Source organism: Penicillium subrubescens, assembly GCF_028828155.1.
Source record: "Penicillium subrubescens strain IBT 31985 chromosome Unknown utg000010l_segment0_segment0, whole genome shotgun sequence".
NCBI classification, from domain to species: Eukaryota; Fungi; Ascomycota; class Eurotiomycetes; order Eurotiales; family Aspergillaceae; genus Penicillium; species Penicillium subrubescens.
The window spans coordinates 2,594,117-2,619,918 of record NW_026643160.1 but is presented as its reverse complement, the minus strand read 5'-3'; the positions used below and the strand labels follow the sequence as shown (position 1 = coordinate 2,619,918).

Genomic DNA, 25,802 nt, shown 5'->3' with positions numbered 1-25,802 from the left:
GAAGGACTTCTTAAAGCTCTGGAGATTGTATAGGATTCGATCGATGGCTAAAATTGATAGTTTTATCCTATCTTTACCGCGGAGGATCGCTGCGGTGAAGAAAGCAAAGGGATAGTACACTAAATATTAATTTTTTAATTAGTTTTATTAATGATTAGCTAATGTATTAGTGTGTGGTTGATAGAATCGATCAAAATGGTAGAAAAAAATTTAGGTAGGGGATTTAGAGTGTCTACAGACTCTTGGCACCCTCTGTATGTAGAACTGGATAAGATAGAAGAAAGTCATGTAAGCTAATGACGACGAATAGTATACAGTCAAATCGTTAGAATTGAAATGGGTGGCGGGATTCTATGCTGCGTCCAAAAGTTACTTGAGATTGTAGTTAGTGTACCCCTTCGGGAATGTCTCCTAAACCTGTAACAAAGGGGACTGTCTCCCCTTTGGGGATCTTTATAATGAACCATCAGACATTTGACTGTCCTGTCAGTCTATAAAAGGCTGTTCATTTCCCCCGAGTCTGAGTCTTGATTATCGACATCAAAAAACACTGAGCTTTCAGACAATTTTCTACAGTATCGAACCTACCCGAGAGTAAGCTATCGCCTTCTGAATCCCATTCAGTTCAGCGAACTTATATTCCCAGCAACATCGAGATCAAAATGAAGTTCCTCTCTACCATCGTTCTTCTTAATTCCGTGGCCATGGCGAATGCGGAGTCCTTCTACGCCTACACCTGCTACGGCTGCGGCTGTGACGCATATCAGTCCTTCGGTACCAATATCAAAAACAGCTGCACCAACGTGGGAAGCGGTGCTGCTGCTTGGGGTATCAGCACTGGGAAGGATAGCAAGACATATTGCACCCTTTTCTCAGAAGAGAATTGTGGAGGCAAGTCACAGAACGTTGGACACAAGACTGGGCAGACTTGGGGATGCACTAACTCGCAAATTGGATGGGTGAAGTCTGTCATTTGCTTCGACTAAATGGCTGTTGGAATCATTTTTCTAGGAAGCAGTCTTGGACATGGTGGCTGAGCAAGATATTAGGCAGATGGTATTTATGCAGGGAGAGTTGTGATAGGAGTCAGGGTATGAATCAAATCGGGCCAAGCAAATCTTGAATGCTCTTTTGTATATAGCACTAGTCACACCGATAGTGCGAGTCGCTCGTTTCTACAGAAAGAAATTCAAGAATTATAGTTGGACTATTAAATGGGCTCAGACAATAAGTGGTAGACTTATGAGAATGCTCCTCGACCAGTCCAAGTGGTCCCTGAAGCTTGGTTAGGCAGCAAAATAATGACTCACTGAAACTGATGCTCAGTCTCAGAAATTATGTGCTACCTAAGAAACTCCACGAAGCAGGCTAGGATACCAAACTGAAAACATCATTGCTAGAAGAGTATCCATTCTATAGGAATGATACTTATAAAGATAAAGAACGAATTCTGAAAGCCTTACAACTTGAAAACCGAGTCTGAGGATACAATACAGTTAGGATCGGTCGATGGATCGCCCTCCCAACTGGGAATGCTCGTAGACATCAGGCAGGTATGTATTACTACAATGTGAAATAGTGAGCGGAAGAAATGTTTTGATAAATTTGCAAGCTCCGCGGAGCAAAGCTTTTCCAGACTCTATACATAGTACAAAGCCCTTGAAAACAAATTAGAAGTGAAAGGTAAATATTGTAGAGCTTCTGGGTCATTGAGCATGCCATGTAAGCATGATAATATTGGAGTAGGACTCCTTCAACGTGTACATATTATTTGATTAACTACGCATAAGCAGTAGGCTGGGATGTCGCGTTGCAAAATAGTTCGGTCTCAAATGTGCTTGATTCACACGCAAAACCAAAGCCGCCTAAAAAGCTTCAGGTTGAAAATGAAGTTCACCACAGACCAACTCTTGGCAGCCGCCTCTTGCGTTAGTGCTTACCTTCTGATGAGCACCTAATTAAGTTATCTGTCAGTTACAGAGCCTTACTAAGAGAATTGCTTCGGGTACTTCAAAGCCTGCGTTCTCCACGTGTCAACTAGACAGTGGTACGGATATCTGAAGTGCGACGTCGCAACTCTACATAAACGGACCTATAATCCCACAATAATCCTAACAGCACCTATCTCCGTCATTCACCTACTCTTCAGGCAGTTGGTGTGAATTTACATACACTATGTCGAAGACCCCATCGAGCTTGATTTCGTATGATGGTAGCTGCCACTGCGGACAAGTCACTTTTACGGCGCAACTATCTTCGCCTATAGAGGAGCAGACTCTTAAAACATGTAACTGTACAGACTCAATCTTTGGGAGATAAGAAGATGGATGTAACACAATATGAAGCCGATGAGGACTAAGATTATCTTCTATACAGGCTCCATTTGTAGCATTAACGGCTATATCCTTGTTTATACCAAAAGTGAAGATCTTACGTTCCGTAATAGCGATGATGCTATCAAGGTCTGAATCATGTCTCCCCGGTCACCTTGTCCTATCATCCAACTCTTATAGCCGCTAATAGCTAAGTTTAGGAGTACCGCTTTGGAACCATGCAATACCCCCACGGCTTCTGTCCTAACTGTGGGACTAGTGTTTATGCTCGAGCCGACGAGGGAGAATATGCGGGCGTTGTGGCCATCAACGTAAGTCTTCCAGAACCATTTTGCCTTTCTTTGGTTGGCTTATAATAGTGTAGGCGCGAACCCTGAATAATATCGATGTTAGCACATTGAAGATCGAGCAACACGATGGGAAGAAAATCAATGCTGGCTAGGGAGCTAGAAGAGTTTAACTTTTATGTATCACTAAGCCTGATATATCCATATATAGAGGCTTTTAGAGTAGGAACGGGTGCAAAGGCAATCTACCTGGTCTTGCCGGCCCAAACCATCGGCCCATCGCCCGCCGTCTCTCGGCTCCTCCGAGTTGACCGGGCTAGTAGCCTCGTACTTTGTTTCCGGCATCACGCATCACCAACTTGGAACATATTTGATGTATTTGATGTATTTGTAACCAACAATAACCCATCAAGATACCTGGATTGCTAATCAATGATAGTTTTTTTTCCGACATAAAAACATCTGCACCAGCCGATTCTGGCTATTATTCTTGTTGTGCGAAGACATCCGCATACATCAGCTCGTATTGATCCGACACGGACCCTCCTTCATCTTTCTGCTCTCCTGAATTTTGCACGTCTTTATCATCTATCATGGCTCCAACTGTTGCTTTTGTGACCGGCGCTAACCGTGGGTTGGGCATTGGGCTCGTGAAGGGCTTTGTCGCAAAGCCGGACTACGTGGGTTCCTCTTTCTGAATTGCGACTTCAATCCGCACGAGCTACATGCTAATTTAGGGCGGCGCCCGTAGATTGTCGTCGCTGCTGTTCGTGATCCCGCACACCTAACCGCCCAGGAACTCGCCAAGCTCCCCACCGGCGAAGGCAGCCGTATTTTCGTGGTCAAGTATGATGCCAGCATCGAGCAATCTGCCTTCGACGCCGTCAAGGAGGCTATCGACCAAGGCGTTGATCACCTCGACTACGTTGTCGCCAATGCGGGTATCGCCAACAATTATCCGTTCGTCAAGGATGTTAAGTGGGCTGATATCCTCGAGCAATCGAGGTAAACGTGTTGAGTGTTATGTCGCTCTACCAGGCCACGCGCGATCTGATTCAAAAGTCGACAATCAAGCCCGTTTATGCCTTTATGGGATCTGGAGCTGGAACCTTGGGGTAAGCTTGGATACCTAGATTAAAAGATCTACGCATCGATATTAAACTTCTTTCTAGACGCCAGCCGCCTGTTCCTAGTGCCTCATATGGCGCCTCTAAATCAATACTTCCCTGGTATGGGGTTCGGATCAACGCCGAAGATGAGTGGCTCAATACTTTCGTCCTGGATCCTGGCTGAGTTCAGACCGAGATGGGGAACTCTGCCGCAAAGAACTGGGGGATTGAATCGGCACCAATTACTATTGAGAAGTCCACCGATGGTATGGTACGTGTGATCACTGAGGGAACCAAGGAACAGTACGGTGGCAAGGTCGTTCTATACACTGGCGAGGTTCAGGAATGGTAAACTACTAATATTAGATTCAAGTTAGAATAGACCAACACATTTGATTGTGTCAAGCGCTATCCCTGATAATAAATTGGCTTCATAGAAGAAGATAGCTGTGGCTATAGAATGTAATTCTTCAGAGCCCCCGGCTCCGTACAAAATCATCGTAGTCAATCTGCTGAGCAACAGGGGTATACCTCCATCTACTGACATACCCTTGCATAGTCTGATTCCCACCGTTAGTGGTAGCATAAACACCGAGTAGATTGCCAGTGAAAACATCAGGTCCACTAATGAGTGCCCCAGTAAATGTTGCCAAAAGCCTTGAGTCATGAGGCCAAGCAGCCGGTGCGGCCGATAATTGATAGTGAGTACTATTCTCAGCCCGGATATACAAACGAATGGTCTCTGATAACCACGACGAGGGAACGGGCGTCACTACCGGAGATGGGACGGTGAAATTGGTAGCATCCGAGTCAGTGGCTCGGCAGCGGAAGCTCAAGGTTCCTTTGGAGTGTGGAGATCCTCCCATGAAAACGATTCCTAGGTCGATATGGTGATCTTGATGTAGGAAGGCTGTTACGCCGATCTCGTCTCCTTGAGTTTTGTAGAAACCCGGATGCACATCCACGGAGAACTCGAAGAGGGTGTTTGTCTGGCGGCGGGCCAGGAGAGTCAAGCCATCTAGAGCCTTGAAAGATGCGTCTCCAGTGAGATTGGCTTTGGATGCTGTCAGACGGAGGGTATTGGGATGACCCGGAGGAGAGATTGTGAATGATTCCGGCTTAGCTGGTGCCCTCCAAAAGACCCAGTGCTTGGGAATTGAGGAGCCCGGCACAAAGTCCACGATATCTGGTTCTCCCATGAATGTGGGTACGGATGATTTTTTAGAAGATTTTGGTGGTAGAGGACCACTCATTTCACCCATGACTGGATCAGCCACTGGCCAATCTCCCTTCGGCCAACTCACTGGATATAGCACCGACTCTCGACCCATAGGGTAGATAGTCTCATTATATAGCACGGGTCCTGCTCGAGTCGCCAGTGCAACTCCCCACCAATTGCCTGCAGCGTCTTGGAAAAGGTCTGAATGGCCGACGGTCTGGAAGTAGCGATCCGTATATCTGGCTGAGGCTAAGGGATTGTGCGGCGAGCTTTCCCAAGGACCTTTGATACTCTTTGAGCGCGCAATCGTAGAGGAATGGTGTAGTTCCGTGCCTCCCTCGGCAATGAGAAGATAATAATACCCATCCTTCTTGTATAGGTGAGGACCCTCTTGATAGTTGTAGCCAGTTCCATTCCACAGATCAAACGGTTCACCCGCGTTACCAGTGGCCAGGTCAATGTAGGATGCTTTGATGGGAGAACCGGAATATGCCATGATGACGTTGCCATCGTCATCCCAGAAGATATCCGGATCGATAGCGCTCAAAGGATTCTGGATCTGGAAGGCGTTCGTCCATGAATTCTCATCGTATGGATTCGTGGTCGTGAAGAGAACTATCTGAACGCCATCGTTGTCTGTATCTAACCACGCGGTGATCAAGTAGAAAGTTCCATCACGGAAGCGCAGCGTGGAAGCAAAAATACCCAGCGTCTGGGCATTGGTCGAGGTTTGGATCTGTGGAAGCTGTGCTGGCCGACTGAGGGCATTGCTGATTAGATCCCAGTGAACCAGGTCTGTGCTTGCGAACACGGGACACCCCGGAAAGGCCAGAAACGAAGACGTGGTACAGAAGAAGGTGTTGTTCCATTCTGATACAAACGTGCAGCTTGGATCGGAATGCCACCCAGGAAGAATGGGGTTGTTATAGGTCGTGTTGAGAGCGTAGGCTTGCTTGGTGGCTATTTGAAGCACTAGGCCTGCTAAAAGAAGTAGAAGATTCATCTTGGATTTGCTAAAAAAAAAGTGTCATTGGCGAATTCGCGACACCAAAATAGGGAGCATAAACGGATTTCTATTATAGTCACGGCTCGTGGGGTAAGAGAACAACCTAAATGGAGATACCCATTCTTCTGGTCAGCAGAAGTCGTAATTAGCCTAATTCATAGGTCTCATAAATTGACATCAGGCAGAACATTGTTGTTTTCTGGAAAGTCAGAAACATTCCTGCCGGGGACATATCAGCTTGATTGGCGTTGGACCCTGAAAAACCACGCTCAAATCCTAGGTACGTCAATGTCGAGGAGACATTTACCCGAAATCCCGGGGCGATATGCCACCCCGTATCTGCGGTTGATTTCTGCGGGGATTCATCGGGCAAAGTGGGCGGGTGGGGTGCAGTAGAGTGTCCATTGTAGAAAATGAAGATCTTCAATTGGATGTCTTGAACGATGCAGGCTGAGACAGACTGGAAATTGTACGAACAGGCCAGTGCGCGGATCCCCAGGATTCCATTGCATAAACTTTAATTGAATTCCACCAATAGTTCGTCGTTACTCCCAAGTCTTCAAGATACCGCTTGAGATGCTCGTCTTGATTTTGTGGAGAGAGTTGATAGGGTGGAGATTGCTTTCTTATTTCAGAGCCCATTCTAGCCGAACGGAAAACAATCTAATAGCTAGTCAAGGGCAGATAATTCAAGTATAGAATCAAGATCACAATGTCGAATTCAGGTGGGAATCATGGGCTAAAATTTTAGAACGACCTCCGATGCACGCCAGAACACGCCACAAAAACGGGTGGGACCGTGGCTAAACTGCGCCTTTTTGGGGGCACAGTTGTGATGCCCTCGGAAAAAGAAACCATACTCAGGAGGAGGGATATTGGAAGAAGGAAAAAAAATGTAAGGGTCCGGGAATGTACATGGTCGGGGATAATAGTGATGGTGCTGTGGAAAGGGAAAATAAAAAGAGTAAAGACAGTCGTGGCTGTTGGTACATGGTCAGCACTTATGGGTCAAAGGCACCCATGGCGCCGGGTAAGGGGCCGTCCAGATCGAGGCCTTCCACGGAGCGGCGGTTTTCTCCACTCTCGCGGAAGAGATTGGCAAAGTACTTGGTGGCAACCTCGCTTTCTTGCTTGACCTTTCCGACTTCCAGCTTGCGTCGACCGAGGTCCTCGATGTCCTGAGCCAGGCATGTTTGCAGGTTGTTGGCAGGCAGGCGAAGGATGCGTCGAACCTCAGTCGAGATGCGATTGGCATTGGAGTGAACGTAATCCATCTCGGAAAGTGTTGCTGCAATCTTCTTGGATAGACGGGGAGGCAAGGTTGTCGGGATAGTAGACAGGACGTATGCAGTAGCCAGGACAGCTGTTCAATGGTTAGCAATCGTGAAAGTTACAAAGATGAAAATAGTAAAACTTACCAGCAGCTAGAACACCAGGGAAGAACAGTCGGCGCAAGTTGTTCGGGCCAAGGACCTTAGCGGCGCTCAATGCGCTGTCCATCCAGCTGAAGCCACCCAAAGCTCTGCTACCAAGAACTGTGACTGCAGTCATTGCAACGCCAGTTCCGGCCATCTTCTCTTGGCGCTCCCAAAGACCGGCAACGTCAAAGAAGTCCCAGAGTTCCACCTCGGTATCAACCTGTCGAGCCAACGTATGACGGCGGCCACGACGGAACATCAGATCGGCCCGGAAGTTAAGTGGAGAGAACTTGTCCTCGCCAACATGCAACAGACCGATGTTCTGAATGAAACCAACTCCCTGAACGGTCTTTTCACGAGCGTAATCCTCACAGCCATTGACGGCCAATGAGATTTGATCTAGCATAGCGTGCTTCAAATCCTCTGCATACTGGAATGCCGAAAAGATGCCGGGATAGTCGACTCCGAGGTCAGCGTCAGAAACTCGGGCAATAGTATTGGTCAAAGTTGTTCGCGTGTGGTTGTAGACATCGTCGCAGGAATCATCAATGGCTTTGTTGACATCCTCGGCCAATTCGGCCTTCTGCTTCTTGCCATTCTCATAAGCAGGTTCAAGCTCTGCCAGCTCATCCGTAACGCGCTTAAGTTCAGACTGAGCAACGTCACGGTTCACAGTAGCTAAGGAGTTGAGATCGGCCAGAAGGTTAAGCAGATAGGTGCGAGCGGGGGCAAGCTTCGACCGTGACCTCTTCTCAAGGACGAAGCGGCGGAGGGCACCTTCAAGGTTCTCGAAGTCTTGAATCTTCTCCTTCTCCTTGCCCTTTCCCTTATTTTTCGAGTCATTGTCGTTGTCATCATCGTGGGGATCACCGCCACCACCGCCACCACCATTGCCCGAGCCGGAGATAGACCCTGGTGGGGTAACAGGGATCGCATTACTGGACACAAAGTGGACCAACTCAGCGGCCTCCTTGTACGTGCGAGGGCTGAGTTTGCCTACTTGATCAAGAATCATGCGCTCGCACCGTTGTTTGTCGCGAATCTGATCGAAGCCGTTTACCACCATGAAAATGTAGGCCTTCTCGTGAGCGGCATTGAGAATGAACTCCTTTGCCGAAAGAGTGAAGTGGTTAGCAGCGGACACCACGAAAACAACGACATCGATCTCTTCCTGTCGAGCGAAAACAGCCGTTGTCTTGAGCGAGTCAGAGTTCAAGCCCGGAGCGTCAATCAAAGCAATGTCCACAACACCGTTGTTCAGCAAAGATTCGTCGATAGATCGTACATCCTTCACGTAGACCTTGCACTGCATGTACTTGGAATTGTCAATGACGATATTTTCGAGTTCCACAAGAGGGAAGACATCGTATGTGCTCTCGTCATTGCGGTTGTACTGCGTGTCCTTATGCACAGCGTGCACTTCCTCAATCCCGCCATTCTCGCGAGCATCGAGAACTTCGCAGAAAATGCTGGTGCAGGGCTGCTGGTCCTCTGGCAAGACCTTTCGTCGCAAAAGGGCATTACAGAATGTCGATTTGCCGGCGTTCAAATCTCCAGTAACCAGCACCTTGCTTGATGTGTCTTCAATCCGGTCTCGTAGGGAAAGAAGGTGCTTAATGCTTTGACTGATCTTTCCATCAAGCAACGAGGCAATCGAAGCCTTTTCCAAAGAGTGTACAAGTTCGGCCTGAGACAGCGCGCCCAACTTCAGATCCAGCTTCAAGATTGAGAATTCCTGGGCGATCTGAGGGGTCATCAATCGAGGTCCGACGGGCAGACGGCGTTCAGCAGCCACGCTAGATTCTCCCAAGTCGTCTCCTCCGGTCATGGTTGCTGCGCGTCTAAGTTCCGGCCGAGGCGGAGTGTTCGGACTGCTACCCTCCTGTCCGAATTCTGAATATGTGTGCGAAAGGTGCGGCCGATCCGAAGGTGACTGAGGAGCATTCTGCACGGATGGATAGTGGGCAGGCCATTGGCGATTCATATCCTGGAGCTCCTTCAATGTTTCGATCGTCCGAGAGATTGCGCGACCAAGTTTAGTCCGATTCGAGTTGCTAAAAGAGTAAGATATGTTAGCATACCAGCGTGTAGGAGGGCAGAAAAAAAGCTTCGACATACTACAACAGTTGGTGGACATGGTTTGCGACGATTTGTTTCTCATGTTCGGCTATATCAAGGAAAAGGCTTCGCGTCAGCCCAGGCTATTCCCACGAAATGTTGTAACAATCCAGTCGAGTCCACTCACCTGCAGGATTCCATTCGCCGGCGCGCGTCGGGGTGTGAACTGGAGTCGGTCGGTCCTCCAACAGTCCAGCGCGCCAAGCTGCGCTTCCATCGATATCGGCAGCACTGTCACCGGCAATGCTACCGCCGTACCCGGAATCATTATTCAGGGACGTCATTAGCGCTGTGGCACTCGCCGAGGTCGAACCGCTGCCGACAGTCATGTAAGCCGGTGGGGGTTGGGGCGAAAAAGGACTGCGTTCTTCATCCTCGCCTGCGAACCGAGACGAGCTAGCCCTCGAGGAGCCTTCGCCTGGGGAGTATTCCTGACTCATGACGGGCGAAATGTGAGTTGCATGTCCATCGACAAAAGTTGTATGTTGGTGGGCAGTTTTGCATGGAAGGTGACGTGCAGGCCAGGGACTAAAGCCTAAACAGGTTTAGGGTTGGCCATGTGACTGGGCGGTAACTTTGTAAGACGGCAGTAAGTTACCGTTATCTTTCCTGATCGGTGCCGCTGTCCCGCTTGATGTCACTGCCTGTCTGGTCAATAGGCACGGCCTCGACTGCTCTCTCCAGACATTCTCTCCTCTACTCACACCCACCATGAATGTGAGCCTTTTTTTATTTACAATGCCATGCATTAATCCATTACTGATTCGAGTCTCAGATTGTTGAATGGGCATTTGGCAAGCGCATGACGCCAGCGGAGCGTCTGCGCAAGCATCAACGGGCCCTCGATCGAACACAGCGCGAACTAGACCGAGAGCGCACAAAGCTGGAGAACCAAGAGAAGAAACTGGTGCAGGATATCAAGAAGAGTGCCAAGAATGGCCAGCTTGGGGCTTGCAAGATCCAGGCTAAGGACTTGGTTCGGACGAGAAGGTCTGTGGACTAAAGTCACCCATTTGCTTCGATTTTCGCGGACTAAATTGACTGACTTTCTCTGCGCCATCAGGTATATTCAGAAATTCTACCAAATGCGCACACAATTACAGGCCATCTCGCTGCGCATCCAGGTACGAAAGAACTCGCCCCGTGAAATGACATTCTCGAGATGCTTACCGTTGTTACAATATAGACTGTTCGAAGCAATGAGCAAATGATGCAGTCGATGAAGGGCGCAACGATGCTGTTAGGCAGTATGAATCGGCAAATGAACCTCCCGGCCCTGCAACGCATTACGATGGAATTCGAGCGCGAGAACGAAATCATGGACGAACGACAGGAGATGATGGATGATGCGATCGATGAGGCGACCGGTATGGAGGATGACGAGGCAGAAGGCGAAGATATTGTCAAGGAAGTCCTCGACGAGATTGGTGTCGACTTGACTCAACTGGTTCGTTCCATGACTTGTGACCTTGATCGCGTGCCAACTGCTAACCGTTCTACAAAACAGCTGGGTGAGACTCCGTCGGGCGAGATCCAGAAGGAATCAGCCGGCAGTACTCGGGTTGCGCAGGCTATCGGCGGCGGCGGTGGGCCTGGCGATGCTGGTGATGATGACCTTCAAGCGCGTCTGGACAGCCTCCGACGATGACGACGTTCGCTGATCGGTCCCTTCGTATCGGGGTGCATGTGCACTAACCGTATTCAGCAAAGGGACTACTACTTTGCATGAGGCTCTGTTTATCTGACGATTCCTTTTGTTGTTGTTAGCGTTCTATTTTAATCTGTAAGACATGATTATTGCTGCCTACCTTACCGTTGAATGTTCCTTTTAGGCGCCCGGGGGCGAAGGGTTTGTAAAGCGCCCTCAATCTTGTAGCCCGGTTTTACATCTTACCTGTTTAGAGGATTTGGAATACCTTTTGATTGGCCAACATTCAAAATACTAAAAGTAATGCATTGATTCGTCACTAGGCCTTTTTGAAATGTGCATATGATTTACAGCCCCAGAGGGGCCGAAATAGGTAAATGTTTACTTGAGCTGAACAGCTACCTAGGCCAGCCAGCCAGCCATCAGACATCAGTGATCCAAGATTGGTCAGTACCTTTTTCGCCTCGAACAAACTTTCTGGAAATCTCTCGAGAATGGCCGCTCAAAGTATTGAGTCTCTCGTGCCCATTGCGAAAACCAAGGATAACCCTCCAACTCAGCGAGTGTGGGTCGATCCTCTGGATTCTTACTGAACAAAGCTTGTAGCACATCCTTACAGTCTTGAGGCAGATTCTCATCAATGGGCAAAGGAGCATTGAGAATACGATGACGCCGATCCAGAAGGTGCCGGGGATCGGTGTATACTCGATGATTCAGCAAATCTGGATGACGACCTCCATCTTTCGGGGCCTCATTCCAGGGCCAGAAGCCGTGGAGGATGCCGTAGATCATAGTAGCAAATTTCCACATGCTCTCCTGGCGGGCATCATGAGGGACCTCGAAATTAACAGCGCTACCCACCTGGTTGGAAATATACTGTGCCAACTCGGGGGATAATTGATACTCCTGGAAAGGGACGTACATGTAGTGGCGCTCGAAAAAGTCTCGCTCTTCCAAGGCGAAACCAAAGTCTCCGAGGTCGATCATTTGAGCCTAGATATGAGAGAAAATAAGTTAGCATTTAAATCAAATGAATAGAGGTTTTCAAGGGTAATTCCAAGTTACATTCAAATTCTCATCCACCAGGATGTTGTTGACTGAGATGTCATTATGCCAGGCATTCATATCAGCCAACTGTCTCATAGCCTGGAAAAGCTGTGTTGCAACTTTGCCTCCCTCAGTCGGGTTAAGCAAAGGTTTATGATCCTTGGTTAGCAAGTATCTCGCTGTAAGCGCGGGGAATCGACGGGAGTGATCCTTCGGTGGTGACGGTTGTCGTTCAGTGTTGTAGTCGATACAGGGAGACATGACGATGGCTTGGTAGCGGTCATGAGTATAGACTGCGTCCAGGGTGGGAAATCTGTCACTGTCTGTAAGAAACAGCATGATCAACGCCTCTTCGGGAACATATCGAAGGGACTTTCGGTTGTCTGGTACTGGTCCATTGGGAGGACCCCGATGGCCTGTATTCTCAGCACCAAGCAAGGTATTGTGCTGCTGGACTTTGACGGCATAGTGTTTGAGATTTTCGGGGTTATTCTGGTTGTTGCTGTCGCTTCGCTCGCGGGCAAGAAATACAGAACCGAAACCTAAGATTTTGTCAGTAAAAAACATAAACATGAAGCAAAAGGGGCGCAGGGGTTCCACCTTACTTCCTTGGCCAGCCGTGCCATACACATCCATTTGATCGGTAATCTCGCTACACATGTTATTCATGCGATTGCGTGCGGCATTCTTGCCTCGTTCGGAAGAGTCGCAGAAACCAAACAATTCATTCTTCTTCTGGAAACTGTCAGTGTCACTCCGAAAACCCTTATAGCCATGAGGGAGCCTTGTATGAGAGCACAACGAGACCGGTCTATTGTCCCGAGCAGCATAAGCAGACTCCAGACGATGTCGAAACACCTGATAGAGATGGGGATATCTTTGAGCTAGCTCACTCTGAGGGTTCACAAGATCTCGGGCTGTGAAGCAAAAGGCACCTTTCCAGTACTCGGGGGTCCAGTATCTCATATTCCAGTTCCAATTCATGGTGAAAAGCTGATCGGAATCAAAATCTGCGGAATGAGATGGTTTAGATGGTTAAGTTTTGACTCCAGAAACATGAATTGTTCTACTGAAGAGAATACCAAGTTCACATCTTATATAGGAAATGGCTCATAATATTCTTGTGATGAACAAAGGAATTGATATGTGAAAGGAAATTCTTCATGAATGCTATTGTACACTATTTCGGGCAAGAATGAATGCTGTGGTTGAAAGATGAGGAGTACAAAGATGCCATCATGGATTTCTTGTTTTAGAAAGAGATGAAAGAACGAAGAGATCTCAAACATTGAAGGATTGATATCTGGGGGCTTGCTTTGACCCTGATGTGAAATTAATAGTACCCTCCCAGGTGGTTACTCCGGGTGACGCAGCCCCACCTAGAAGAAGAGCCTCAGCACCCTGGGCACATGTACATGAACAATGACAGTTCACTCCAATACGACCATTCTGCGAGCTACAGTATCGGCTTTCATCCGGAAAGTTTGTCCGCAGAACTTTATACCAATCAGATTCCTCGGTGATGGCGCATTTCTAGGTCATGCTTATTGATTTTGAGCCGCGTCCATGACTTATGCTCTCCGGGCCGTTGGAGTACCCTGCCCAGAGTTAGGTTAGTTTTGTTATATAACTTTACAGTTAAGAATGTGCTCCCCTGTGCTCACTTTCTATTTAGACAAACAAATTGGCCGCATCCTAGCCGGCCAATCTAGAATGGTTCAGCTTGCTACAGAAAATCAAAGTATGACAGAGTTGTTGGAAATTGTACTCCCGCACTGCCTGTCTGTCAGCCTTGGAAAAAATCAGGCGATAATGGCAGAGACCTCGAGGGTGCATGTGCACTTTTAGAAGAATTAGAAAAAATAAAGTAGAAGCAAGGGAAAATTTCGGACCCCACCTTTGAAGTGGGTTACGCAGGGTTGAGCGGGTTGAATGTTGGAGGGTACGTAGTTCAGTTACCGCGCCCCGATTGTGCATGAGGCTGAGATCCAACTGACACTCCACTGGTACCTAGCCAATGAACCTATTAGGTGACTATTTGATCCGTTGAAAACGAAGCCTGCTGGACCCGGGTTGTGCTTCTATTTCACATCGCAGTCATGACTAGTATAAAACACCTTTACACCTTTGTCTATTTCTGCTTTCAACTACAGTAACAGTTTCAGTCTCCTGAACTCTGGACAATTTATGTGCATCTCTGTCGCATCTTCTCTTCTATTAGAACCATGACGACTTTCAACTTGGAAAACCAGAATCCAAGTGACGTACAAGAGAAACAGGCCATTTCCCCACCACAACCGCAACCGCAAGCTATAAACCCACCTGTGCAGAAACCATGCAATCCTCAACGCAAAGACTCTGGATATTTGCAAGACCAGTGTGTACTCGTCAACTTGGGTCAAATCCCCGAATTGCCTGCCAATCTCATCAATTACGAGGGTTATCAATTCTTCAAGGCAGACCCAATTCCAGGACAAAAGGCAACATGGAACCGAGTGGAGCGCACACGAATGCATCTCAGTCAAAGCGAGCTCTACAAGATGGTCCAGAAAAAAGCCAATAAAGTCTCTGCAGCCCAGCAATATCAGAATTTGTCTCCCATCCGGCGAGATCATGTCAACCAGTTAATTCACGAGCAAAAGAAACTGGATCCCTCGGTGGAATGGAGCTGTGTCTATGCCAAGGAGCGTGACAGGGCCTCCAAGGCTCGCAACGCTCTTCGTGCCGATTATGAAACTGTCTCTATGGACATTATTTTGATGAAGAGGCCTCTGAATACTAGGCGTTATCCTAGAACTCCTATGGGAGACCTGGTTGACCTGGCTCATCGACAGAATGATAACGATGTGCCACCCGTCAAGCCTATGAATCCTGCGATGGCGACTGCGCCAATTCGCCCAGCAGTGCCAACAGCCATGTGGATCTCCAAGAATGTAGCTCAAAACTCAAATCCGGGAAATGCACCTGCGGAGGTCGTACAGGGCCCACAGCCTCGTCCGGTGTCCGTGACGGGCCCGTTTACTCAACTCGAATTAGGTCACCCGACGCCTGCCCCTAGTGAGCAGCAGTTTAGACCAAGCAATGGACAAACGTTGACTGATAAGTAAGCCATCCCGTTCAAGAATCAGACCTTTCTCTGTTTTCTTACAAACGAGAACCCCATTTCACTATCAGCGAAGTTTGTACAAATGGTCTAACTCTTTCTTGCTCCTAGTGATAGAGACCAGGTCAACAATGTTCCTGATGGGGCGGGCTCTTCATCAGAGACCAGTGATGATGAAGATTCTGAGTCTACGACTGATGAATCATCTCAGTCAGATGACAGTTCATCTACTGAAGAGGCTGAGGCAGACCACATGGAATGCGACTGTGAAGAGTCCCGTTATAACCCAATCCTTCCTTGTAACAGATCTAGCAGTCCCAATAAGCATGGCCCAATCAGTCATGGGTCTCAATACCGACGGAAGTCTATGGGAAGACACTTTGGCCGAAGGGACAAGCCTCGATATCACCCTATGGATATCCTTACCCCTAAGAATGGCCCTCACAATGTCATGCCTGTCCGACGGGCTCGAGGTCTCACTAAGGCTGCCCCGAATGCGCCTTCAGATATGATGTGGTATCGTATTCAACGGATTGATGACAACGAGCTTCGCCGTCGTCTGCTTGAGTGTGAAGCTAGGGTTGAGCGGTGGGAACGGGCTTTTGAATGCCAGAGAAGACTTTTACAACAGACTATTCAATGTTCACAGCAGCAGCAACTGGAGAGGAACCAGCTTTATTGGAATCCTCCTCCTGTGCACCACTACGGTTATGACTATAACCAGAAAGGTCGTATGGACGCTTCAGACTAACACTATTGACATGATTTTGGAATTATTGGACACTTGACTTTCTTTTTCTTTTGTTATTGTTATCTTGTTTTCATGTTCGCTGTTTCCAGCAAGCAAGTATATGACAGCTGTAATCAACCATGATCTGGCTAAACAAACAAAAGATGCGTTTGTTGGTCTTGGGTATTGGAATATGAGCTGGAGCAGCTACCTCGAGATTGTGTTGCCTCATTCTTTCTTGCATTCGGCATTTTCCTTGTTTTTCGTTACGAATATGATTGATCTTTGCTTTGCTCCAAGCCAAGTAAAGGCCTTACTTACTATCTAGAAAATTCCAATTCCAAAGTACATTACTCTTTACATGGAGATATAAGTACTTTGGATGCATTCTTGACTTGAATTCACGGACCCAATCAAAAAAGGCTTGACTTCCATATGAAACCGGCATCCCGGTCAACCGGTCAGCTAGTTATGTCATGGTGGGATTTGGATGCCTGGCTACTCAGGCGCCAGTCGATCCTCGGGACATGTGCCCCTCCATTTCTTTTAACCGCCCGCATTCCTCGTCCCTAACGATTCTCTTTCCAAACTTTCTTCCCTTCTCAATCTTTCCCCAATCTCATACCCTACATATCCATCATCATGCCTCGCCAATTCTTCGTCGGTGGTAACTTCAAGATGTACGTTTTGATCTACTCCAGTACCCCGCAATTCCTCAATGGACTGCCTCTCCGTCTTGAAAGCCAAGGTACAGCAGCTTGCCAGACCATGCAATTGACCAGAATTATAGGAACGGTGTTGCTGACAGCATCACCAACATCGTGAAGAACCTCAACGCCGCCAAGCTTGACTCTACCACCGAGGTCGTCATCTCTCCTCCCTCCCTCTACCTCACTCTCACTCGCGGCCTGGCCGACTCCAAGATCGGCGTTGCTGCCCAGAACGTCTTCGACAAGCCCAACGGTGCTTTCACCGGCGAGATCAGCGTTGAGCAGCTGAAGGACACCAAGATTGACTGGGTTGTCATTGGCCACAGCGAGCGCCGTGTCATCCTGAAGGAGACCGACGAGGTACGTAACCACGCGCATGCTTCGGGCAACCGACAACACACCAGTTCTATACACCCAACACCCCATTACGGACAAAACAGGAATTAACAACTGCTCGCTACAGTTCGCTGCCCGCAAGACCAAGGCCGCCATTGACGGTGGTCTCTCTGTCATCTTCTGCATTGGTGAGACCCTCGAGGTACGTCATTTCAACTCGGTTACCCGTTTGCCTTCCCGAGACCCGGTGTGGGGCATCGGGACAGGTCCAAGATGAAGAACCTCCGCTTACACCCGATTCTATTTGCAATCGTATAGGAGCGTGAGGCCAACAAGACTATCGAGGTCGTTACCCGTCAGCTCGACGCCGCCGCCAAGGAGTTGACCAAGGAGCAGTGGTCCAAGGTCGTCATTGCCTACGAGCCCGTCTGGGCTATCGGTACCGGCAAGGTCGCTACCACCGAGCAGGCCCAGGAGGTTCACGCCGCTATCCGTGAGTGGCTCGGCAAGACCATCAACGCCGAGGCTCAGGACAACGTCCGTATCATCTACGGTGGCTCCGTCAGCGAGAAGAACTGCCGCGAGCTCGCTACCCAGCCCGATGTTGACGGCTTCCTCGTTGGCGGTGCCAGCTTGAAGCCTGCCTGTAAGCACACTCGACCAAACATATGCGATGCATGGAATGCTAATCTCAAATCTAGTTGTCGACATCATCAACGCCCGCATCTAAGTGGTCCTGGATACTATGATATCCCGTTAATAAATTTGACTGCCAGGACTGGCTGGCCTTGATCCAGGCCTCACATAAATAGTTCAATGGCTTGAAACGTGAGATATGTTGTCATGAGAATATATGTACATTGGGGAACCGCCAATATGTCGAGTTTGCGGCATATTAAAACATGCAGGTGTAATCATGCAGGGTGTAATCGTAGATGTTGATCCACTCAACCCCTCGACACGTAGGAAATACATATCAGAGGGTAAGAAGAAACCAGGAGAAGAGAAGAGATAATCATAGACACCATCTTGTTACGATGAATACATCACCGACACTCCAACCCCGCGCCAGTACGACGTGCCAGGGCCACCTCCACTCTGCGCCGACCCACTCCCCGCCGCGGAGGAAACATTCGGCGCCAGCGAGAACGAACCCGGGCCCAGCCCGACGCCCGCACTCACCAACAACTCCTTCACGCGACCTTCCCAGAGCAATCTCACATTCCAGGACTGGTCAATGCGAAGCTTAATGACCGAGTCACTAGCCTCGCCCTGGCTGCTCTCGTCCGACGTGATGGCAGACTCGGGTTGAACCGGGTCGGAGAGGAGTGGAGAGGATGGCGGGGATCCCGGGAGAGGAGCGGAAAAGTCGTGCAGGCGCATTTTACGGCGGGCCCATTCGAGCCCGTCGTCGGCGGGGGATGTGGATTTTCTAGCTCGGCGCCAAAGTTCACATCCGGCAACCATTTCGCTTTCCCAGCTGTAAACGTTGAAGCCGAAGCGTGAGCTGAAGGAGAGATTTGGCGAGGCGCGGAGGGAGTATGTGGTGGATAGAGAGCCAGTGATTGGGGTGAGAGTTAGGGTTAATGTGTACGGGAAGGTGGAGATGGGGGTGGGATGGTTGGTTGAAGACGAGGAGGAAGATGAGGGCACTTCAGTCGCGGCGGGAAGTGTGCTGAATCGCAGGCCAGTTGACATGCCGATTATTGACGAGACTGGAGAATAGTATGCCTCTGCACCGGCAGACAGGAGAGAGAGACGGGGAGGCGCATTGGCGGGGGTATATCGAGGATCAGCGCCGAAGTTCCAGAGACCGCGCCAGCCAAGAAGCGCATTGTCTGTACTGAAAAGGTACTCATTGCAGTACTTCCCAGTGTCGTGGGAGAGATGGGCTAGCAGTGAGGCTTGTGGCGCGGACTTTGACATTGGCGGTCCCTGAGTTGAGCAGACTGCAAGCGACAGCTGTGTTGTTGGAGACATCCTACGCAGGAAAAGCGCATATAGTGTAGTCGGCGATGGCAGGTGTAGCGAGGCGTGCAAAAGTGTTGCCTTCCGTTGCGCCTTGTCTTCTACTGGTTGGTTGCCATCCTTGTGTGCTGCAGTCGCTGAACGCGATCCGCCATTGAACCCAGGAATCCTGACGCCATCAAGAAGAGAGTCCCATCCCCAAGTCAATACTGAAGCCTCGGGAGCCTGTACTTGTCGATAACCCGGGGAGATCTTTCGAAGTGGGATTAGGGCGCTTCGGCTGGGGGTATTGTGCAAGGGAACTGTGCTGAAGAGGTATGAGATGGATCCATCAAGTAATCCGACCGTTCCAAGTGTATAACTGGTCGCAAAATGCGGTGTTGAAAGCGATGAAAGACGAACACGCAATCTTTCGGGAGTCTCGAATTCCAGGATCGCTGTATCGAACGCGTTAGATTAAGTCCGTTGCGCATCCCTGAAGCCGGAACAACTTACACTGCGCGGTAGTTGTGAGCGCCGAGTAGGAATTGTCCTGGTTCCAATTGGTCGCCTCGGCAAAGGCGAGTTGGACGTAGTCCATGAAATCCAGCATGATTCTCCCTCGGCGGCACTCCGACGATGCTAGCAAGGCCCAAAGGTATGGGACTCACGGAGTAGAAGTAGTCAAGCGGAAGTGAGAGTGCAGCAGCTGGTTACCCCATCGAGGCTAGTGGGGGTCGGATAAGCTCGGCACAACTGTTGATCCGGTTATCAGCGAAAAAAACTAATGCCACAACTGCTGCGCTCCGCACCGCTACGACAAACGAAACTACGCCCTTTTCGAATTATCTGGTCTTTGTTTTCTCAAATTACTCAAAATGCCTCGTTCCAAGCGCGCGCGTGTCGTTCACGAGTCCAAGACCGTCAAGAAGGACCACAAGGAGCAGACTCGCCGTCTGTACGCCAATATCCGGGAATGCCTCGAGGAATATGATCACCTGTTTGTCTTTTCGGTGGATAACATGCGAAACACCTATTTGAAGGATGTGCGCGCCGAGTTTGGAGACAGCCGGTATGTCGTTCTGTTAATTGAGAATGTGAATGTGATTGAGAAGTCAATTAAAGACATTCATCACATCATTCGGCTCAATCAATACTATCTTCAAGACTAGCCCACTAACTTGATATCTCTAGTCTTTTCTTCGGCAAGACCAAAGTTATGGCCGTCGCCCTCGGCACAACCCCCGAAAACGAAGCCGCTGAGAACCTGCACCGTCTTTCCACTTACCTGACCGGTGCCGTCGGCCTGCTCTTCACCTCTCGTCCCGCCGAGTCCGTCATCCAGTACTTCGAGAACTTCCACCCCTCTGACTTTGCCCGTGCCGGCACCGTGGCTACCCGCTCTTTCACTCTCCCCAATGGCCTTGTCACTGCCCGCGGTGGCGAGATCCCCGCCGACCAAGATGAGCCCGTCAGCCACACCATTGAGCCCGCCATGCGTAAATTGGGTATCCCCACTCGTCTGGTGAAGGGTAAGGTCATGCTCGAGTTGACCGAGGGCCAGGAGGGATTCCCCATTTGCCGAGAGGGCGAGACGCTGGATTCCCGGCAAACTACCATCTTGAAGATGTTTGGTGTGACTTCCTCCGAGTTCAAGGTCGATCTTAAGGCCCAATGGACGCGGGAGTCTGGAGAGATTAAGATCCTGGAGCAGGGTGGCATGGACACTGATGCTTAGATGAACTGATTGTGTTGCTGTCTTTTGCCTCTGTTTCGTCGACTTATGTCTTGTCTGGTCGATGTTAAAAAAAAAGATTCTCTGAGGGCATCTTACGGAGTTTGGGGTGGGCGCTTCTTTTTCATTTCTTTTCAAATATATTGAACAATTTCTTATCCTCCCATATATTGTCCAGGGAAGAGCATGGGTTCTTCGGATTGATGTGCCTATGATGATAGATACCAGATTGGATATGAAAAAAGTATTACTGCTCAAACTATCTTTTGCTGTGTAGAGACTCGGTCCAGAGAGAGAAGCATATTTCCATTTTTGACTACCTAGTAAGACGCCTGCGCGTATGTCATTGCAGTGGCCCTTACCTGGTTCTTACCTGAACGTAGTCCCATCTGGTTTCCATCGCCTGAATAAGAAAGATTGCTTCGACTAAAGTACATACTTACCCCCAAGGGAAGGAAGGGTCACTTGAGGGACCCTCCGAAAAAAGAACTTGAACGCATTGCAGAAACGAAATGTAGAGGGGAACTGGAAGGAAACCGGGGAATACAAAAACACTTCGTGGTGATCACCCAAGGTATGTGCATGCTGATGCAGGGAGCAGGATCGCATGATAAACCGAATACCCTGTGGTCAACAAAAGCATGAAGCGGTAGCGTGTGTTGGGAAACTTCGAAGGCTCGTGCTGGACAATTCAGACCCCATTGTTATCTGCGCATAGGCTGTCGTCTTACCCCCCTTTGCCCTAACGACGGAAAAGGGCATGTGGAAGACAATATCAGGGATACCCACCAGCAAGTCGAGACTGAGAAGGGAAGGGGGAATGTCCATAAGTAACAAGAAAGACGAAAGAACGCCTAGTACCGTCTTCTGGAGCGGTTGTCATCTTGGCCGTCATCCTCACGGGGTCGCTTGCGTCCAAAGTCCTCTCGGGGACCCTCGCGACCACCTTCGCGGCCTCCATCTCGGCCACCACCGCTGTACCTATCGCGGTCACGATCACGGTCACGATCGCGGTACCGATCTCCGTTGCGGTCAGGCATGCGTTCGCGGTCTCTGTAACGGTCACCACCATCGCGGTCTCCCCGATCGCCCCGATCTCCTCGGTCACGGTCGTCACGGCGGTCGCGGTCTGCGTATGCGTCTCGGGGGCGAACGGGCTCGCGGTTGCTGCCAGTTACACCACGATCAAACCTGCCTCCACTACCACCACCGTAGCCACCTCCAAATCCACCTCCGCGTCCACCACCAGGGCCAGAAGGAGCATTAGGGGGAGCTTGGCCTCCGCCTCCGAAGCCACCGCGGCCACCTTGGTAACCGATTCCTCCACGACCACCGAATCGATCACCACCACCACGGAAGCCTCCGCCACGGAAACCTCTGCCACCGAAACCGCCACGGAATCCCCCACCAAATCCACCAGGGCCGGATGGCGCACTGAAACCTGGTCCCATGGGGCGCGAGGGCATGGCCTTGGTGTATCCCCGGCCGCCAAGACCACCGCCGAAACGACGTGGCTTCCAGCCCTTAGTTGTACGGCCACGCTCGACATCAACTAGGACTCGTCGGTCCTTGATGCGAATGCCATCTGTTTCCTTGTAGGCAGCTGATACCGGCGTCACTGTGTTAGCAATAGCTTTCTTACCATGACAAGGAGTGGGAACAGCGCGAATGGAGGGTGCAAGATAAGGAAGTTATACCTTTCATGTCCTTCTCTCGTTCGTACACAATGAAGGCGTATCCTCGGTGAGCCTTCTTTCCTGCTTTGGGCGAAACGGTGTCCTTGACGATGCGAATCTATATGTGACAATGATCAGCCGTAATGAAAACTGGAGGACAATCGGACCAAGGTAGTCGTACACGTTCAATCGGGCCAAAGCGGCCGAACTCTCGCTCCAAGTCTGCTTCCTTCACATCGTAGCTGAGTCGTGCAACGAAGAGTGTTCTGAAGGGGTCACCTCGAGCTTGGGGATCCTCCTTGGGATTGACTGTCAAAGGAAAATATTGTTAGCGATTTGAGTCAAGCTGTAAAGGGCACATTAGATAGCGCATACAGGTTTGAAAGCCATCGGTCAACTGTGAGGTCAAGGCTTCCTTCTTCTCAACCTTCTCGCGCCACTTGCGCTGCAACCAGCACTCAGTTGCGTTGTAAGGGGCCTCCTCCTCAAATTCCTTTGCTGCAGCTAGGTATTGAGCGACGCCAGAGATGGTACTTTTCGGGCAGTCCTCTGGAGCGCGGTCGGTGGGGGCAATGTAGCGAAGCGGTGGCCGGGGCTGGAATAGGGCCAGCAAAGGCGGTGGGAGCTTGTCAGTCATTTTTACTCCTCAGCCGATGGCGATGCGGAGATCAGATGAAGACTGCGAAGCTGACCAAACTGCTCAGGAGTGTCGCGTTCTGCAGCGGTCGGATCAAGGGCGGTAAACGAGGTAGCCGCAGTAGCCGACTTTAGCGCACCCTCACCGCCTTCACGTGAACGAGAAAATGGAATGGGGAGACAACTGGAGATTGGCAACCACAGCTTGATACTGGAACGAAACATAACAATGCCGGTGAAGGGAATCAAAACGGTTACCGCCGCTCGGGTACGTTGTTGTGAGGGATGAGAGGAAAGGAATTGAAAGCTCAGCGCTGACGGGGCGAATCTTCAGAACGGCGTCGGTGCCTTTATCCTACAATGCAAACGCCTTGACTTCCACTACTGCAACTACGGCGGCAGCTCTCGTGGCATGCTGTGAGTATACCTTGCTAAAACTTCATGTTATCTCTTCGTATTCGATTCCGAGACTGACCGGCTACTTCTACAGGGCCTTCCTGACCCAAACCCTTCCCAACTTCGCCCGCGAAAACCCCCAGATCGAGATCCGTGTCTCCCCCCGACATTCCAAGCACCCCATTATCAAGGGCCACTACATCAACGGTCGTGAGAAGTCAATCTGTGTGCGCAACCTTGAGCCTACCGATATCCTGGCCAAGGCCATGATCCTGAAGGATGCCAGTGGCGAGAAGTTGAAGGTGCAGAAGAAGCCCGTGACGAGTCTGAACGAGAGTGTGCGTGGTATCTGGTCGCCATATCACGGTGATTTGCGTGGTGTATAGATTATGGGTGTTTATTTGTGGCGTTTACTCTGGGTAGGAGCTATCATTTTCACAAAGGATGAAGATCTGCCCTCGCATCATATGTACTATTAGAACTGGGTTCTTGTCTTTTCTCTTTTTACCTTCTTTGTCCATTTCACTACCCTCTGTGGGAAAAACATGGTTCCCCACGTGCGTTATGCATTGCAAATGCGAGTTGCCGTATGCCTCGAAATAAAGTCGAATCTACAATTGGTCTTTGGATGCCGAAGTATACTTGTTATTGGTTTCCATCATTGCTTACCTAGAGGGACTACACTTGGGATGATCAAGCCTGACAGCAGATGAGCTACGAGAAGCGCCGTTCAAAAAAGAATGTAACATTCAGAAAAGAAATGGCCGGTAAAACCGGAGGATAGAGTAAGATAACGCCCCGTATTTCCATGTAAGTTGGGTATCGACAAGAAAAGGGAAGAGAAATGAAGCAGGAAACCGGAGAACACCACTCGTCATGCAAATGAGAAAATTGGGACGTCAGAGGAGGCATCACAGGTAGAGATGGAGCATCGCTGTGGGTGCACTGACGAGCTTGCCGCAGCCCTCGACCTGGCACTTGGAGAAAGGCTTGGTCTTTGGAGGTGTCTGGGCCTTTCTGGCCTTGGAAAGGGACCGGTTCTCTGCGCATTCACCACAGTATACCTAGAATATAGAATATGCATGTTAGCTAGGGAGTACGAACTCGACTCAACCTGGGATATACGAACATGGCCACACTGCTTCGCAAGCCAAATCTCCTGCTTCTTTCCTTCCCCGGTTCCTAGCTCCCAGTCACAGTTGGGGCAAACCGCGACGTCGTCTTCACCCAAGGTGCGCGAAAAGCCTTCTGGAGCTGGGCTGGGTGGTTTGTAGGTATCACGTCGGCGTCTATCTTCATACCGCGTTGGGGCTGTCTCCATAGGGAAGGAGGACGTGGTGTAGTCGAGGTAAACCTCGGCCGAGCTCATGTTGGGGATCGAGTCTCTTGCGCCGAGGAAAAGAGTGTCCAAATGGCTGACTGTAATATTGTGAGGCCTTGGGAGCCTTGGACGAGCCCACGGAGTGACCTCCTCTGGCGCTCGGCTCCGAGTTAATGGGAAGTTGGTCTGGAACAAGCTGACACCTTCCCATCTTCGTGGTGGAGGTTGTGGGTGGCGCACGGTGGCCCGGAGGAACTGGACCTCTGGGCTACTGGAAGGCCCTTCTCCAGCGTCGTCGGGCTCATCTTCCAGATCGACAATATCTGCCTCGGCCATGATGTTCCTTCCAAAACGTGGGAGTCGTGATGAGGAGGAGTGTGGGGGGCGGTTCTCGTTGTGAGTGTGGGTGCGTTGAGGAGGAGTCTCTGGCTCGTTTGTGAGATCAATAACATCGTCCTCCTGAGCTCTGACTTCAGCGGGTCGTCGATAGTCAAAACCGTCTCGAGGTGCTCTTATAGGTGGTAAGCGGGCAGGACGCGAGCCTGCCATTTCAGGTCGTGGAGGGTGAAAGTGGTGGTGCCATGACGACTGCCCCCCTTCATTAGATTCTTCTGACATATGACGCTGATTTTGCTAGAAAAAAAACATGGGCAAATATATCAATAAAGGCGTCATTTCATTTACATTTGCCCCGCGTGCCGTTTGAGGGTTCTTTACTCACCTTGGACCTGGCGCCCATAAACAGGACGCCAGGATCGTCACTCATAGCCGTACCGAAGCCAAGGATAGGTTTGTATATAGGTAATGCAACGTGAATTGGCATGTAAGACGGCCAGAGAGTATTCGAGGCAAGAGAACGGTTCTGGGTGGACATGATGACCAGGCCCGAGTCCCCGAAGGCGGTATAATTATGCCAGTATTATAGAAGGCGGTCTCTGATGCGGACAAAGAAGGCGGTGAGATAATATTGGAGGGACAGGTAGGTAAAATCACGTGGTCTGAGTAGTTGACAACATGGAGGAGTTGC

General features: G+C 49.9%; 15 protein-coding genes across 15 annotated transcripts; 8 read left to right on the top strand and 7 right to left on the bottom strand.

Moving 5' to 3' along the window:
* Nucleotides 1-662: 662 nt before the first annotated feature.
* On the top strand, nt 663-986 carry N7473_012123 (uncharacterized protein; the record flags this gene model as incomplete). The annotated part of the gene is made up of 1 exon (XM_057158062.1): nt 663-986. One exon carries the CDS (start codon nt 663-665, stop codon nt 984-986), a length of 324 nt encoding a protein of 107 aa, XP_057003912.1.
* Nucleotides 987-2,339: 1,353 nt separating this feature from the next.
* On the top strand, nt 2,340-2,775 carry N7473_012122 (uncharacterized protein; the record flags this gene model as incomplete). The annotated part of the gene is made up of 3 exons (XM_057158061.1): nt 2,340-2,462; nt 2,534-2,644; nt 2,698-2,775. 3 exons carry the CDS (start codon nt 2,340-2,342, stop codon nt 2,773-2,775), a joined length of 312 nt encoding a protein of 103 aa, XP_057003911.1.
* A 438-nt stretch (nt 2,776-3,213) lies between these two features.
* On the top strand, nt 3,214-4,081 carry N7473_012121 (uncharacterized protein; the record flags this gene model as incomplete). Its single annotated transcript, XM_057158060.1, has 5 exons — nt 3,214-3,300; nt 3,372-3,561; nt 3,618-3,735; nt 3,793-3,856; nt 3,920-4,081. The coding sequence occupies 5 exons, from the start codon at nt 3,214-3,216 to the stop codon at nt 4,079-4,081; spliced, it is 621 nt and encodes a 206-aa protein (XP_057003910.1).
* Nucleotides 4,082-4,199: 118 nt separating this feature from the next.
* Nucleotides 4,200-5,951, bottom strand: N7473_012120 (uncharacterized protein; the record flags this gene model as incomplete). Its single annotated transcript, XM_057158059.1, has 1 exon — nt 4,200-5,951. The coding sequence occupies one exon, from the start codon at nt 5,949-5,951 to the stop codon at nt 4,200-4,202; it is 1,752 nt and encodes a 583-aa protein (XP_057003909.1).
* A 1,004-nt stretch (nt 5,952-6,955) lies between these two features.
* On the bottom strand, nt 6,956-9,930 carry N7473_012119 (mitofusin; the record flags this gene model as incomplete). Its single annotated transcript, XM_057158058.1, has 4 exons — nt 6,956-7,317; nt 7,373-9,426; nt 9,491-9,539; nt 9,618-9,930. The coding sequence occupies 4 exons, from the start codon at nt 9,928-9,930 to the stop codon at nt 6,956-6,958; spliced, it is 2,778 nt and encodes a 925-aa protein (XP_057003908.1).
* A 271-nt stretch (nt 9,931-10,201) lies between these two features.
* N7473_012118 (ESCRT-III subunit protein DID4) lies at nt 10,202-11,138 on the top strand (the record flags this gene model as incomplete). Its single annotated transcript, XM_057158057.1, has 5 exons — nt 10,202-10,207; nt 10,266-10,480; nt 10,554-10,614; nt 10,677-10,937; nt 10,998-11,138. 5 exons carry the CDS (start codon nt 10,202-10,204, stop codon nt 11,136-11,138), a joined length of 684 nt encoding a protein of 227 aa, XP_057003907.1.
* A 381-nt stretch (nt 11,139-11,519) lies between these two features.
* Nucleotides 11,520-13,169, bottom strand: N7473_012117 (Protein kinase domain-containing protein; the record flags this gene model as incomplete). The annotated part of the gene is made up of 4 exons (XM_057158056.1): nt 11,520-11,540; nt 11,613-12,131; nt 12,204-12,727; nt 12,791-13,169. The coding sequence occupies 4 exons, from the start codon at nt 13,167-13,169 to the stop codon at nt 11,520-11,522; spliced, it is 1,443 nt and encodes a 480-aa protein (XP_057003906.1).
* A 1,241-nt stretch (nt 13,170-14,410) lies between these two features.
* Nucleotides 14,411-16,039, top strand: N7473_012116 (uncharacterized protein; the record flags this gene model as incomplete). The annotated part of the gene is made up of 2 exons (XM_057158055.1): nt 14,411-15,288; nt 15,400-16,039. 2 exons carry the CDS (start codon nt 14,411-14,413, stop codon nt 16,037-16,039), a joined length of 1,518 nt encoding a protein of 505 aa, XP_057003905.1.
* A 621-nt stretch (nt 16,040-16,660) lies between these two features.
* N7473_012115 (triose-phosphate isomerase TPI1) lies at nt 16,661-17,794 on the top strand (the record flags this gene model as incomplete). The annotated part of the gene is made up of 5 exons (XM_057158054.1): nt 16,661-16,698; nt 16,809-17,088; nt 17,192-17,266; nt 17,383-17,710; nt 17,766-17,794. The coding sequence occupies 5 exons, from the start codon at nt 16,661-16,663 to the stop codon at nt 17,792-17,794; spliced, it is 750 nt and encodes a 249-aa protein (XP_057003904.1).
* Nucleotides 17,795-18,096: 302 nt separating this feature from the next.
* N7473_012114 (mitochondrial distribution and morphology protein 10) lies at nt 18,097-19,624 on the bottom strand (the record flags this gene model as incomplete). The annotated part of the gene is made up of 2 exons (XM_057158053.1): nt 18,097-19,469; nt 19,528-19,624. 2 exons carry the CDS (start codon nt 19,622-19,624, stop codon nt 18,097-18,099), a joined length of 1,470 nt encoding a protein of 489 aa, XP_057003903.1.
* Nucleotides 19,625-19,889: 265 nt separating this feature from the next.
* On the top strand, nt 19,890-20,749 carry N7473_012113 (ribosome assembly factor MRT4; the record flags this gene model as incomplete). Its single annotated transcript, XM_057158052.1, has 2 exons — nt 19,890-20,083; nt 20,206-20,749. The coding sequence occupies 2 exons, from the start codon at nt 19,890-19,892 to the stop codon at nt 20,747-20,749; spliced, it is 738 nt and encodes a 245-aa protein (XP_057003902.1).
* A 283-nt stretch (nt 20,750-21,032) lies between these two features.
* N7473_012112 (U1 small nuclear ribonucleoprotein 70 kDa) lies at nt 21,033-23,059 on the bottom strand (the record flags this gene model as incomplete). The annotated part of the gene is made up of 4 exons (XM_057158051.1): nt 21,033-22,349; nt 22,444-22,540; nt 22,604-22,731; nt 22,798-23,059. 4 exons carry the CDS (start codon nt 23,057-23,059, stop codon nt 21,601-21,603), a joined length of 1,236 nt encoding a protein of 411 aa, XP_057003901.1. The 3' UTR covers nt 21,033-21,600.
* A 2-nt stretch (nt 23,060-23,061) lies between these two features.
* On the bottom strand, nt 23,062-23,283 carry N7473_012111 (uncharacterized protein; the record flags this gene model as incomplete). The annotated part of the gene is made up of 1 exon (XM_057158050.1): nt 23,062-23,283. The coding sequence occupies one exon, from the start codon at nt 23,281-23,283 to the stop codon at nt 23,062-23,064; it is 222 nt and encodes a 73-aa protein (XP_057003900.1).
* Nucleotides 23,284-23,287: 4 nt separating this feature from the next.
* N7473_012110 (mitochondrial 54S ribosomal protein mL43) lies at nt 23,288-23,840 on the top strand (the record flags this gene model as incomplete). The annotated part of the gene is made up of 3 exons (XM_057158049.1): nt 23,288-23,326; nt 23,393-23,475; nt 23,549-23,840. 3 exons carry the CDS (start codon nt 23,288-23,290, stop codon nt 23,838-23,840), a joined length of 414 nt encoding a protein of 137 aa, XP_057003899.1.
* Nucleotides 23,841-24,183: 343 nt separating this feature from the next.
* N7473_012109 (putative RING finger domain protein) lies at nt 24,184-25,607 on the bottom strand. The gene is made up of 3 exons (XM_057158048.1): nt 25,497-25,607; nt 24,584-25,408; nt 24,184-24,518 (listed from the first exon to the last, which is right to left on the bottom strand). Exons 1-3 carry the CDS (start codon nt 25,596-25,598, stop codon nt 24,366-24,368), a joined length of 1,080 nt encoding a protein of 359 aa, XP_057003898.1. The 5' UTR covers nt 25,599-25,607; the 3' UTR covers nt 24,184-24,365.
* Between the last annotated feature and the right edge of the window lie 195 nt (nt 25,608-25,802).